The sequence below is a fragment of the Panthera uncia genome, assembly GCF_023721935.1.
Source record: "Panthera uncia isolate 11264 chromosome A1 unlocalized genomic scaffold, Puncia_PCG_1.0 HiC_scaffold_16, whole genome shotgun sequence".
Lineage (NCBI taxonomy): Eukaryota > Metazoa > Chordata > Mammalia > Carnivora > Felidae > Panthera > Panthera uncia.
Window position 1 is genome coordinate 11453933 of NW_026057576.1, and position 13128 is coordinate 11467060.

General features: G+C 33.2%; 1 protein-coding gene across 1 annotated transcript in view; it reads left to right on the plus strand.

Annotated features, from left to right (window-relative positions):
• Nucleotides 1-12896, plus strand: part of PDS5B (PDS5 cohesin associated factor B) — a 191722-nt gene extending 178826 nt beyond the window's left edge. Inside the window, 5 exon segments of the mRNA XM_049646779.1 lie at nt 16-121; nt 4740-5179; nt 5273-5380; nt 8486-8624; nt 10070-12896. Coding sequence (XP_049502736.1) covers nt 16-121; nt 4740-5179; nt 5273-5380; nt 8486-8624; nt 10070-10105 — 829 coding nt within the window. The 3' untranslated portion in view covers nt 10106-12896.
• Nucleotides 12897-13128: the final 232 nt, after the last annotated feature.

Sequence of the window (13128 nt, forward strand, 5' to 3'; positions counted from 1 at the left end):
TATCTATATTAAAAGGCTTGATAGCTCTGAAATGGATCACAGTGAAAATGAAGATTATACAATGTCATCACCTTTGCCAGGAAAAAAAAGTGACAAGAGAGACGACTCTGATCTTGTAAGGGTGAGATATTTGGTTTGATTTTATAATTATAATAAAAATTTTACTGTATAAGTAATAATGTTTACACTGAAACCAGTTAACATTACTCTCAAATTTGACATTTGATTTTCTCTTAATGATTTTAATCACAAATGTGAGTTCATCATTATCCTCTACCTTGTAATTTAAGTATATTGAATCTCTTGTGTTTCTTGTCATTCTAATGAGTGATCTTTATTCTGTAGATCTTGGAAATCAAACATGCCAGTCCCATACTCAGAACTATTTGGGGGTTTTTTTTGTTGTTGTTTTGTTGTTGTTGTTGTTGTTGTTGTTGTTGTTATTGTTGTTGTTTAAAACACAGTAAGTTTAGACTTAGCATTAGAAAAGGGAAGTAGAATGAGGATCCTTAAAGGCTCCTCCATTTTAGATGCTTTCTTAAGCCTTTCATTACTAAGTAAGCTTCTAGCAAAGGTAGGGAATGCTGCAGTTTTCATAAAGGCTTCTTTTTAAATTTTAATAGCAGTGATAATTTGTATGATTAGACTGTTTGTAAATGCCATTTAAAGACAGGTTTGTTAAATTTTAGTACAGATACAGAATACAGTTATGTATTTCTATACATCCTGATAACCTTAATAATTGGGCACATTTTGACTTCTAGGTTAGCTTTAAACTTTTGAAAAATTCATGAGGCTCTCTGAATCAGTTTATCTGTAAAATGTGGCTACTTAGCTGTTAAGGTTTATCAGAATAAATGAATTAGTCCAAGTCAGTTGGTGTTGCTGCTATGTTATCATTACAAAGACCAATATTTTTGAGTAATGATTACTATAAAGTAAATGTTAATGCATTTGAAATCTACCCAGTAGAGGTGGAACGTTATTAACAAAATACCTTTGCTTTCTCTGAAATATCACTGCCCTTCTTTTCTACCATTGGCCCAACATTACATATTCCAAAAAGCTTTAATTATTTTTAATTGTTTTCAAGTTTCTCCAGTAATTTGTTCTGCCAGATTGTTTTTCTTTCCACTTAAAAAATTATAATTCTTAAATTCTTACTAAATCCTTACTACTTATACTGTAAATTCTGATTTTTATTGGCTGTTTAAAAATTTTGCCCAAGCAGAATTAAAAATTGATCGCTTAGCCAGAAAGGAATCCTGTTATCTGGATATATAGAAGAGAACCTTGAATTGGAAAAGGTATTTATGTCTTCTAGTCCTACTTCTCACTTAATGCAGAAATTCCTTCATTAGCTTTATGAGTTGTTTACCACGTGCTTAAAAATGCCTTAGGTGGAAAGCTTACAATTTCTCTCATTTGTTGGAAACATCAACGCATCAACTAAGCCACCTATACCCACATACTGACCTGCTCCCTTATGTATATCCCCCCCAAATTTGGGAAGCATGGTGGTGATGAATTCTTAATATTTTGTTACCCTATAAATTCTGTATCTAGTTCTGCCATGTTATAGAGCAGTGAAGAGCAAGTCTCTCTTTTCCATAGCAAAGTTGTGAAATTTTGAGCTTTTGAGATTTATTTGTATAATTATAATGGAAGCCTTTGGGTGCCTTTTGTGTAACATTGTATCCTTTTTCAGAAATACTATAAGAACCTTATTAATACATATCAACTGAAATATCCTTAAAGAGGTTAGCATTTTGAGACAGAAGTTCAATTTAAAGACCAGTAGATTATAGAGAAAGAGTCCTGTCTTTGTATATACTACCACCTTGATATTAAAACTTCATCACAAAAGAATTATTGTCCATATACATTTATATTCAAATATTTAGTTTTACAAATAGAATGTTTTCCTTATTTCCTGCTTTTAACCTCAGTTTTATTCTCCCTCTGTTCTTAAGATAATGCAGTGCAAAATGAAAAAGAAACTAGAGAATGTAGTGCTTTAGTAAACTAGCTTATTTTATAGTATTCTCAAGAAAGCAGACATTAAATTTCCTGTTTACCACCAACCTTTTCCAGAGTATAAAGGAATTCAGCCACCTTATCACATTCTTGGACATTAAAGTGAATTGTAAAGTTTAAAACTGGAGGTGATAATTGTAAAGTTAACTTTAATTCAATATTTCTCTTACCTTTGCATCTCTGAGTAACAATAATTATTTGTACAAAAATGCAAATAAATGCTAACAAATTAAAACCAGTCACTTATAGGTCTGTTTGTCCTAGAATGTAAGGATAATTTAATGTTAAGAAATCTTTTAACATAATATATCAAATCAGTATACCAAATAAGAAGAATACTAACAAGATAACTTCAGGTCATGTCAAGAAGATATAAATACAACTTAAAATCCATTCTTGATACATATGAACTCTTACTAACCTAATACCAGAAGGATACTTCCTTAACATACTAAAAGTTTTATCTGTTTAAATCAGTAATTATTGACTCAGTTATTCTTCTTAAATTATTCTGAAATGCAAAATACTTGAAACATTTTAATTAAAAATCAGGGGCAAAACAAGTAATTTGTTGTCATCACTATTATTTAAGATTGTTCTAGAATGTTTGACAAATTCAGGAAGACATGAAATAGGAATCAAAGGTATGACAGTGAAAAAGAAGAGACAAATTCATTTTTCTTTTGTACTCTTAGAAAAATAAGAGAAGCAATTGAAAAACTAAGTATTTAGTATGGTAGCCAATTAAACATCTATACGTGGTAGATGTATGTATGTGTATAACTAACATTAGTCTGGTAATTTTGCTTTATATCAAGTATACATTTGGGGGAAAGGAGATTTGCTTCACCACAGTAACCTCTTCCACAACAAAGGTAGGTAGGTAGGTGGACAGACAGACCGACCGACTGACCAACCAACTGACCGATCAACCTAAACATAGCCTTAAAAAAGTAGGGGGAATCCGTGTGGGGAAAATATCCAAACTGAGAAACTTAGAAGACTTGAATAGAAGGAAGACATGCCATGTTCTTTAATGGGAGAAATGAATAAAAACAAATGATGGTTCGTTCTAAATGAATCTATATGTAATTATAAAATTCCAGTGTGATTTTAAGTCCATGTGGAAGAATAAATGGTACAAAAGAGGAGTAATAACATCAGCCTAACCAAACACAAATGTATTTCTTTATTTCTCTATGTTTAGTAAAATATTATGCCATTGTTACAATAGCCCAGAAACATTATTAATTTTTAAAACCTAATACAAAGTAAAGGAACCATTATAAGTCAGTGATTTTTGAAATGACTGAAATACTCTTTGGGGGTGGATAGGAAAGACAATTTAGAATTCCATGTCAAATCCTATCAAGATACGGTAATGTCTTAGTCTGCTCAGGCTGCCATAACAAAGTATCGTAGACTGGATGGCTAAACAACAGAAATGAATTTTCTCACCTTTGTGCTGGCCGATTTGCTTCCTGGTGAGAGTTTCTTTTCCTGGTTTGCAGATGGCCACCTTCTCACTATGCCTCACATGGTGGAGAAGAGAGACAAAAAGATCTCTCTGGTGTCTCTTTTCATAAGGGGCTAATTCTGTTATGAGGGCCCCACCCTCATGGTCTTATCTCAACTGAAATATCCCCCAAAGGCCCCATCTTCGAATATCATTACATCAGAGGTTCTAGCTTCAACATATGAATTTTGTATGGACATAATTCAATCCTTAACAAATAGGAAATAAAATTTAAATACACACAAAAATATAGAAGAATGTAGATTTAAAATACTAAGACTCCACTATACAAATGGACAAAGCATAATACCAATGACATAATTAGCATAATTACCAATGCTATAACAAAATGACTAAACAAATCAGATAATTTTTGTTGTTTTCTTTTCACTGATTTTTAAGAATGTAAATTGACACAAACTTTTTGGAAATAAAACACTTGTATTTGTGAGTTTTATACATGCATGTGTATGGGAAGCTGTAAGGGCTCATACTGTTCTTGGTTTCTTTGGAGAATTTCCTCAGTCTCCATCTGCCGGTCAGTGCATATATATATTCTCTGAATGTAGACTAGGCTTTTAGTTTGAATTTGAGTGTCTGATTAACTAATTGAAATTGTTTTTGCTTTTAATTGGTTGTAGCTGGGAAGAGACAGTATCTTTGATTCAGAAGTATTTTCAAAATTTTTAATAAATGAATGTTTAACTTTTGTGTCTTGCAACCTCCATTTATAAAGTAAAAGTAGTTCTTTTATGGTGTCTAAGTATAATATATAACATAGTTGATATTTTATATCTTATACACTGTAGAATAAAATTAGAATCACTTAATTTGACTATTAAAGCAGATCCATTATACTTTGATATATTTATCCATTATTCAAGCATGGAATTTAAATTTTTTTAAATGAAATAACTCATTAAAATTTAAAGTTTAATAAAATACTGATCTTGAAAGGTGTCAGTTTGAGACTCTCTAGCTCAAGTAAAAATGAAGATTGACCCTCTTAACTCCAGATAATTTTTTAAGTTAAAAGACAAAGTAGTTATGGTTCTGATACACTTAAAGACTCTATATTTTATTTAGGTACAGTTTTATGACAAAAGTGGATAACATTTTCTTGTTTCGTTTTTCAAAATATTCATCCTAACAAATTTATATTTGAAATTGTGATTTTTATTCCTAGTCTGAATTGGACAAGCCTAGAAGCCGGAAAAAAACACCTGTCACGGATTCAGAAGAGAAATTAGGTATGGATGACCTCACTAAGTTGGTACAGGAACAGAAACCTAAAGGCAGTCAGCGTGGACGGAAGAGAGGCCATACGGCTTCAGAATCAGATGAACAGCAGTGGCCTGAGGAAAAGAGGCTCAAAGAAGATATATTGGAAAATGAGGATGAACAGAATAGCCCGCCAAAAAAAGGTAAAAGAGGCCGACCACCTAAACCTCTTGGTGGAGGTACACCAAAAGAAGAACCAACAATGAAAACGTCTAAAAAAGGAACCAAAAAAAAGTCTGGACCTTCAGCACCAGAAGAAGAGGAAGAAGAAGAAAGACAAAGTGGAAACACAGAACAGAAATCAAAGAACAAACAGCACCGAACATCAAGGAGAGCACAACAGAGGTAAGTGCATGTAACTCTGAACTGCATGTATTTAGTAACTGTGTTCTAAATCCTAATTTGATGCTATCCACATTTGGGTCTTCCCCAAAGCAGAGCAGAATCTCCTGAAACTAGTGCAGTTGAATCCACACAATCCACACCACAGAAAGGACGAGGAAGACCATCAAAAACGCCATCACCATCACAACCAAAAAAAAATGTGTAAGTTGTAAATAATATTAAATTTCAAACCAGTTTCAAATTATTTTGCGAGAGTTTATCAGTTTTTAAATATACATAGGGCTGTATTTAAAATCCCATATATTTAGTCCCATTATACTAGGTAAGATAAAATTTTTATAAACTTACCTAGGTAATCGATATCCCAGTTAACCCTCTGGTAACCTCTGATCACAGCTTTTAGGCAAATCTCTTTAAGTGAACACCAAATAGTTTATTATTTCCAATACAGACTTTATGATACCCAAAGAGATGAGAAAGTATTTTTAAATAATCACATCATACTGACCAAGTTGCTTGTCTTTGCACACTGTAGTTTTTAATAGCTCTCCTCGGCAACTTTAAAAAAAATAGTTTTTATATTTTTGCTTTTATTCTTTGAATTGTGTAGGAAAGTCACAGGCATTATTTTTCTTTAAATTATAGCCAAAGAGGTTACCACATGTAGATCTGAAGTTTTTGGGGTTTTGGTTTTCTTTCTTTTCTAATCAAATGAACAGATCTGTATCTACATATAAATAGTTGTGGAAGTTCACCCAAGCATATGTTCATGAGAAAATCACAGTGACAAATTGTGACCTAAAATTGTTAAAGTAGCAGGAACGTCAGTGCTGTCATTTGTATATTTTGCACTTTTTTCTCAGTTATTTAAGTGGAAGTAGAACAGCATGTCTTCCATTAGTCAGAAATTCTGACTGTAATTCTGAGAGTGACCCTGTTGCACACTTACATCACTGCCTTGGCTTTGCAGGGTTGCCAGCACACCTTGGCCAAATACTTAAGTTATCTTGGAAAGTTTTCCTCTTCCTGTGTATTCCCCAGGGGAATACACAGGAAGAGGAAAAGTTGCTTGAGTGTCTAGCTACTTCCTGCCTTTTTCCATGTAATTTTTTCCTTAGGTAAAAAGTAAAGGTAAGTACGTTTTTGTGGCAGCTTTGTAAATGTGTTTGGATTCAATTATGAAAAGTAGCTATTTTTAAAAAACAAATTCTTAAGGAATATTAAATTCCCACGATAATTTTCTAATGAGGAAATAACAGAAATAGCTTTCAGGCTCATAACTTTAATTAGTTTATATTTGCGCATCAAAAAATTAAGGGCGTGATCATCTAAAATTATACACATCCTCATACAAATGTTCTAAACCAAACAAGTATTTCTTTTAAAAATCAGTGCAGAAAAAGGCTCTATATTCCATCTTAACAGCATATCTTCCTTTCATGGGGAATCTATTTTTTTTAAGAACTAGAATAACATACGTTATGATCTGCCTGTTTTTCTTGTTCTGACCTCAGTGGAATTGAGAAAGATTGTATTACTTTCCCTGTAATTCTTGTATTTTCTTCCATTAACTCAGAAAAGCTGAACCAAGTAAAAAAAAAAAAAAAAAATTACTTGGTTTGAGTGTGTATTAAAGAATACATATCGTGGATTACCCAAGAGAAATGATAAGCTATAGTCTTAATTAAAAAAAAAAAAGTTCTTCAGGGGCACCTAGGTGTCTCGGTCGGTTAAGCATTTGACTCTTGGTTGCGCTTCAGGTCATGATTCACAGTTTGTGGGTTCAAGACCTGCATCAGGCTCCATGCTGGCAGTGTGGGGGTCTGCTGGGGATTCTCTCCTTTCTTCTGCCCCTCCCCTGCTCGTGTGCACGCGCTCTCTTTCTCTCTGTCTCAAAAATTAATTTAAAAAAAGTTACCATACGGAGAATAAACTGATGCTTGTCAGAAGGAAGTGGAGGTGGGAGCATGGGCAAAATGGGTGAAGGGGAGTGGGACATACTGGCTTCCAGTCTGGGAATGAATAAGTCACAGGGATAGAGGGGCATGGCATAGGGAATAAGGTCAGTGGTGTCGTAGCAGCGTTATCTGGTGACAGATGGCAGCTACACTTGTGAGCACAGCATATAATATGGAGAAAAGTTGAACCACAGTGTTGTATACATGAAACTGATGTAACATTGTATGTCCACTATACTCAAAAAATTTTTTTAATTTAAAGAATATACATGCAAATAAATATCAAGAGGGATACATTTAGTTAAATGGTGGTATCTCTTACATATATTTGATTGCCTCCTATGTTTCAGAGAGTACGAGGTGCTAGGGTTTACAGTGGCTTACAGTGGCACAGAATAGACATTATTCTTGTCCTTTTGGGATTAACATCTAAATGGCGTGTAGTCATTACATAATCACATAAATATGGAATTCTAAATTGTGATCTGTGCCCTGAGGAAAACTTCAGGGTACTATAAGAGAACATAATGGGAGGGCTAGGGAATTGGGGAAGTTTTCTCTTTGGAAAGTGAGAACTGATTTCTTGAGAATAGTAGGAGTTAGGCTGATAGAGAAAAAGGAGAAGAACACAGTTGGAGGGAACATTGTGCTAAAGGTTGCAGAGTAGGAAAAGTCTTGGCCAATTCAGAGAGTCTGAAGGAAGGCAAGAATTGGCTGGATTGTAGTTGTAAGGTATTAGGGAGTGGAAAGAGATGAGAATGGACAGATGGCCAACAACTGTCTGCAAGGCCTTATATATTATGTTAAGAAGGTTTACAGAATTTCTCGCAGTACAGCAGGGAGCTGTCTAGGGGGAGTGAGTGACATCGGCTGTTTTTACATTTTTGGAGAAGAGGTAAGAGACGAGAATGGTGTGGAAGTTGTATGGTAGCAGTAGAGGTGGAGGGAAGTGAATAGATTTGAGATTTCTTTGTAAGAATTATAGGGCCAGATGAAGACTGATACGCTAGTAAGAAGGACTCTAAATTTTCTGTTTTGAGCAGCTTAGTAGATGCAGATGCCTTTTACTGAGTTGGGAAAGATAAAAGGAAGAGCAGACTTTGGGTTATGTTTTATAATCTTTTATTGTCTTGGTTTTTCTATTACTTGGTCAGTGTTTGTGAGATTCTAGGAATTAAACACTGGGTTAGGGGTTAGAATAGGAATAACATTTCTTGTTTTGTAAGGTAATGGAGGATAAAAATGATAATAAATGAGAATTTATGAAATATTTTGAGCATTTCCTCTGAGGTGATCTACTACTTAAAGATCAGAATGTTCATTTTATTTTACCTCTGTTTTACTCTAGCCGTGTAGGACGCTCCAAACAAGCAGCTACTAAAGAAAATGATTCAAGTGAAGAAGTAGATGTGTTTCAGGGTAGCTCTCCTGTCAATGATGATGTTCCACAGGAAGAAACAGAGGAAGAGGAAGTTTCTACAGTAAATGTATGTGTCTATTAAAGTACCATGTGTTAGCATAGAATATAGGAATAGAGTTGGTAAATACTTGGTCAGCTCCATATAGCACTTGCTGTTACTTATAATTCTAAGTATTTATTTACTTTTCTTGAGCAGTTGGTAATGGTTCACCTACCAGCTTGGGTAATGAGAGAACTTCCTTTATGGAATCCTGAAACTAAGTGAGAATGACAGATGTAGCCTAGTGAAAATGTAAATGTCAAGTTTATAACAATGTGGAGAAGGACAAGTAGCATTCTGATAAATTGACCCTTGAAGCATTTAAGCTGTACCTTGATTTTAGACCACTGTTATATGTTAAATAGACTATGGCTAATGTTTCATAACTTTTTCTTTGAGTTTCATAGTAGTTTTACAAGTTAGTCATCTAGAATAAAATCATGTCTTTGAAATTTACGAAATTGGTAACATAGATTTCTTTTACAAAGGTCAGAATGTGATTCTCCCTGAGATAATTTTTTCTTAAGAATGGCTTTGTCGGTTAACACATCTTCAGTGTTTCTTTTGGAAGAAATACAGTTAACACATTGAAGTAAACTGTTCTCCTAATGATACACCAGTGCTGAATCTTTGGATCGGCACAGTTAGCCATCTTTGAGAAACCTGTGTTGTGAGATCAAGTCCCAGAGTTGACCCCCGCCCCTCTGTCCTTTTTAACATAATCAGCACTTTTGTCTGCACCAGGGTTCATTTATGTACCAGATACTCACAGAAAGATACCTGAACTGTGGTCTCAAACTTGTTGGGCTTGTTTCTTACAGCTTTGTTTGTTTGTTTGTTTGTTTGTTTGTTTTGGATGTAAAAATAAGACAAGAGTCCATAGTGATTAATGTCTTCATCAAAAAAAAAAAACAAAAACACCATAAATTAATTGAATTAAAATCCTGTTCTGTTTATATTCATCTTAATACCGATCTTTTTAGAACTGAAGTTTTACACTTTCATTAGTACTTGCCAGTAAATGGTAATACGTCTGAATTCCATATATTCCTATGTATTTGATAATTGTTAGGCTCTACATTCAGTAACGGTTTTCCCAGAAAGACAACTGTAAGCCTAAGTTTAAAATGTTTTCTTTTACCACAGAAGCGTAAGTGAAAAGGTAGTTGCAATTGTTTTTCTTGCTGTCGACATTGCTTTCTGTTCATTTCTCTTTAAAATTATTAAATAGTAAAGTAAAATAGTTTTTTCTCTTGCTATTATGGGAAAGGCTATTTATGGGCATTCAAATATTACATAAGGTCTAAATATGTGATGCTGAGGCAGAAAGTTTTAAAATAGGAGAAAGGTTTGAAGTGAAGAAAAGCAAAGAAAATCAGGAACAACTAAGAATAGTGATTTGTTAAAAAAATAATATTAATTACTGCCAAGTCTGGTATCTTAATTAAGCATCTGGTAATTTTTCTTTTAAGGTACGGCGGCGAAGTTCTAAAAGAGAAAGGCGATGAACAAATGTAATTAGTAACTTTCTGTGTGAAAGCTTTGAAAAGAAGCATTTTTTTTGGTCAAGCTTGAGGCTAAGTAAAGCCTTTGATGCACAAAGCGGGACTGCTGGAGAGTGGACAGTTGGACCTTACTTTGATGACCTCATGTATTTGTGGTCACAGCGCTTTAGCCATACGCGTGGTGATAACATTGACTCTGGAGTCCTGTGAAAGTGTGATGTGCGATGGCTATGTAGACATAAACTAAAGAAGAAACTTGTAAATATGTTTTTTCTTTTACTTTTTTCTTTTCTTTTTCTTTTTCTTTTTCTTTTTTTTGTTTTTTGTTTTTTTAATGTTTCTGACTTCTAAAGTGCTTGTATAGCTTTTATCTGCGGCTTTAAACTGACAGTCCCAACTGTTTATTGGATCTATTGATTTGGAAAGAGTTTGTTAGGATAGATCTTAAGCAGTGATCTGTCAGTGTTTGTATTTGTATTCTCTGCAATTTTACTGTGAAAAAAATTTTTTCAACAAATGGTGTCATTTTCTTGATGTCATTGTTTGTTGGAGAGGTAAATGGTCTCTTTCCCTTGTGTATCTTACCTAGTGTTTACTCCTAGGCACCCTTAATCTTCAGAGGTGCTAAATGGTCTGCCATTACACCTGCATGATGCCTCCAGCGGGAGGACACCACGCAGATTGTGAAATAGTCCCGAAGTTTGATTATTTTACACCTCAGTATTGGTCTCAGAATTTTCTGGCCTTTCATGGCAATGAAAATTTTAAGAAAAGAGAGATTTAAAATATTTTAATTTTAAAGAGTGTGTTATAAAATAATGTACTGAATTCTTTATCCCATTTTATCATCATCCCTTTTCAGTTTTTATTAATCTACTGTATCAATAAAATTCTGTAATTTGAATTAGTTTTTAATAGTCTAGAATGTTATTGTGTATAGATATTTCCTCTTGAACATTATGTTCAGAAATACAGATTATTACACTATAATATTAAATCCGATATATACACATAGAAAGTTCCAGTTCTCCATAACAGTGTAAAGTTAATCAGAAAGAAAAAATTTTATTGATGCAGTGTGTCTTTATAAAGCTGTTCTTGAAAGCAAGTGTTTTGTATTTTATAGTGAGTTGCATGTTTATGAAAAAAGTGCTGAAAATGGGATGTGCTCTTTTCTGTAAAATCATATTTAGCCATAGTATATGATAGATTGCCCCATAACATAGTTTTTCATCAAGAGTTTATTATTGTACTTTATTTTGGAGCCAAAAAAGTTGTTTTTGTGGGGGGGGGGAAGGGTGGGAATGGTATATCCAACTATATGACCTACTGTAGGTATCACAATCTTAAAAATTTTGAATGAAATTCCACTTTGTCTAGATTGGGAGAAGTGGAAATTTATTTGGTTTTAGAGCAGATCTTTTCTTCATTGTAATCTGCAAAATATAGAAACAAATTACTTAAATCAGTATCCTTTATACAGTTTTATAAACTGTATTTTGAACCAAAACATAAAAGTTACTACTTAATGCTTGCCTAAATTCATTTTAGTATTTCAGGTGCTGTTCTTTTGTTTTTTTCACAGTTAACATCAGAAAAAAAAATCATATCCTAACTTATTAAATGTATCACATTGAATAATGGAGCATTTTCATATAATACACCATTATGTTGAAGGTATATTTCCAAGATTGGTTATAATAGAGGGGGGATATAATAAAGAAACTACTATTTTGGAAAATGACATTTTACTATTTTCCAATGTATATCACAATTGATGTGATTATTTTTCTTTTAAAGATTTCTTCATGTTTATGAAACGGCCTTTTATTTTTTAAAAAATGTTTTGAATTGTGTCTTAATCTCTCAATATTTAACTATTCTTCATTTCCAACAGTACTGACACCAGTGATTACGGGAGGCTGCTGTATACAAGGCAGCTAATGTCGGACCAAGATACATTGGTTTTTAACCGTTTCATGAACTCAGTTCTCCCAAACACGCTATTTGTATCTCAGCAGTACAAAGGCATGTTTTTAAATCTATAAAATAAAGAATAAGGGATAGCTTTGTATTTTTGTCGTTGACTAAATTGCACCGGAAATGTTTATGGAAGTATATCTTTAAGACCATTTTATAAAACATAATGAAAAAATGATTGTGGAAGATTTTTATTTGCATGATCATAGTTAACCAAATTTCATTGCACAACTAATTCTGTACATCAGTTCACAAAAAATGTTCATTGTAGATTTTGTTTAATGCCAATAAGTCTGTGATTTTACAACTTGTCTGTTCACTTTTTGGGAAGATTATGATGTAAATTTTCCATTTTTCTGTAGAAAAATAGGTGCAATAACGATCAAAGTTTTGATGTCCTGAGTCTTCATCTTAGGGGATTATCTTATTATGTTTGAACTTCACATTTCACGTACTGACATTTGGAGAGCCACATACTATAACTAAAGTAAAATTACGTATGTATACAACGTTAATTGCTAACGACAGTTAGCAAACTCTTCAGTCGTAATGTTCATTTTGAAAATATGTACTGTATAAAATTGAGAAAATATTTAACTCACTGTAACAACTTCCATTATGAAAATCTTACGATTTTTCGGTGAGGTTATCTTGCTGCACTCTGTAGCAAGTTCATTTAATCTACATTATAATATGATTTCTTGCTGCAGTGCAACAGGAAGCTTTTGTTTTCAGTGATCTCCACTGTATATGTAAATTACAAATGTGGCTGTAAAACTTGTTCCAGGTATTAAAGGTTAAATTACTTTCTGTATCTTCTTACAGCTTGTAAGTTTGATTTTTAAGATCTCCTTTTGCCCATGTGAAGAATGTCAGGAATTTAAGAGTTTGTTTAACCTGGGCATATCTCCCCTACCACATAGTATTATGTCACCGTCACGAACAATTGGTATTTAGATAGATAACCAATATCAGACACATTTTTTGGCTTTTCTGTGAAGTTGAATAAACATGAAAGTTAATATGTAATTGTATTATTTTATTTA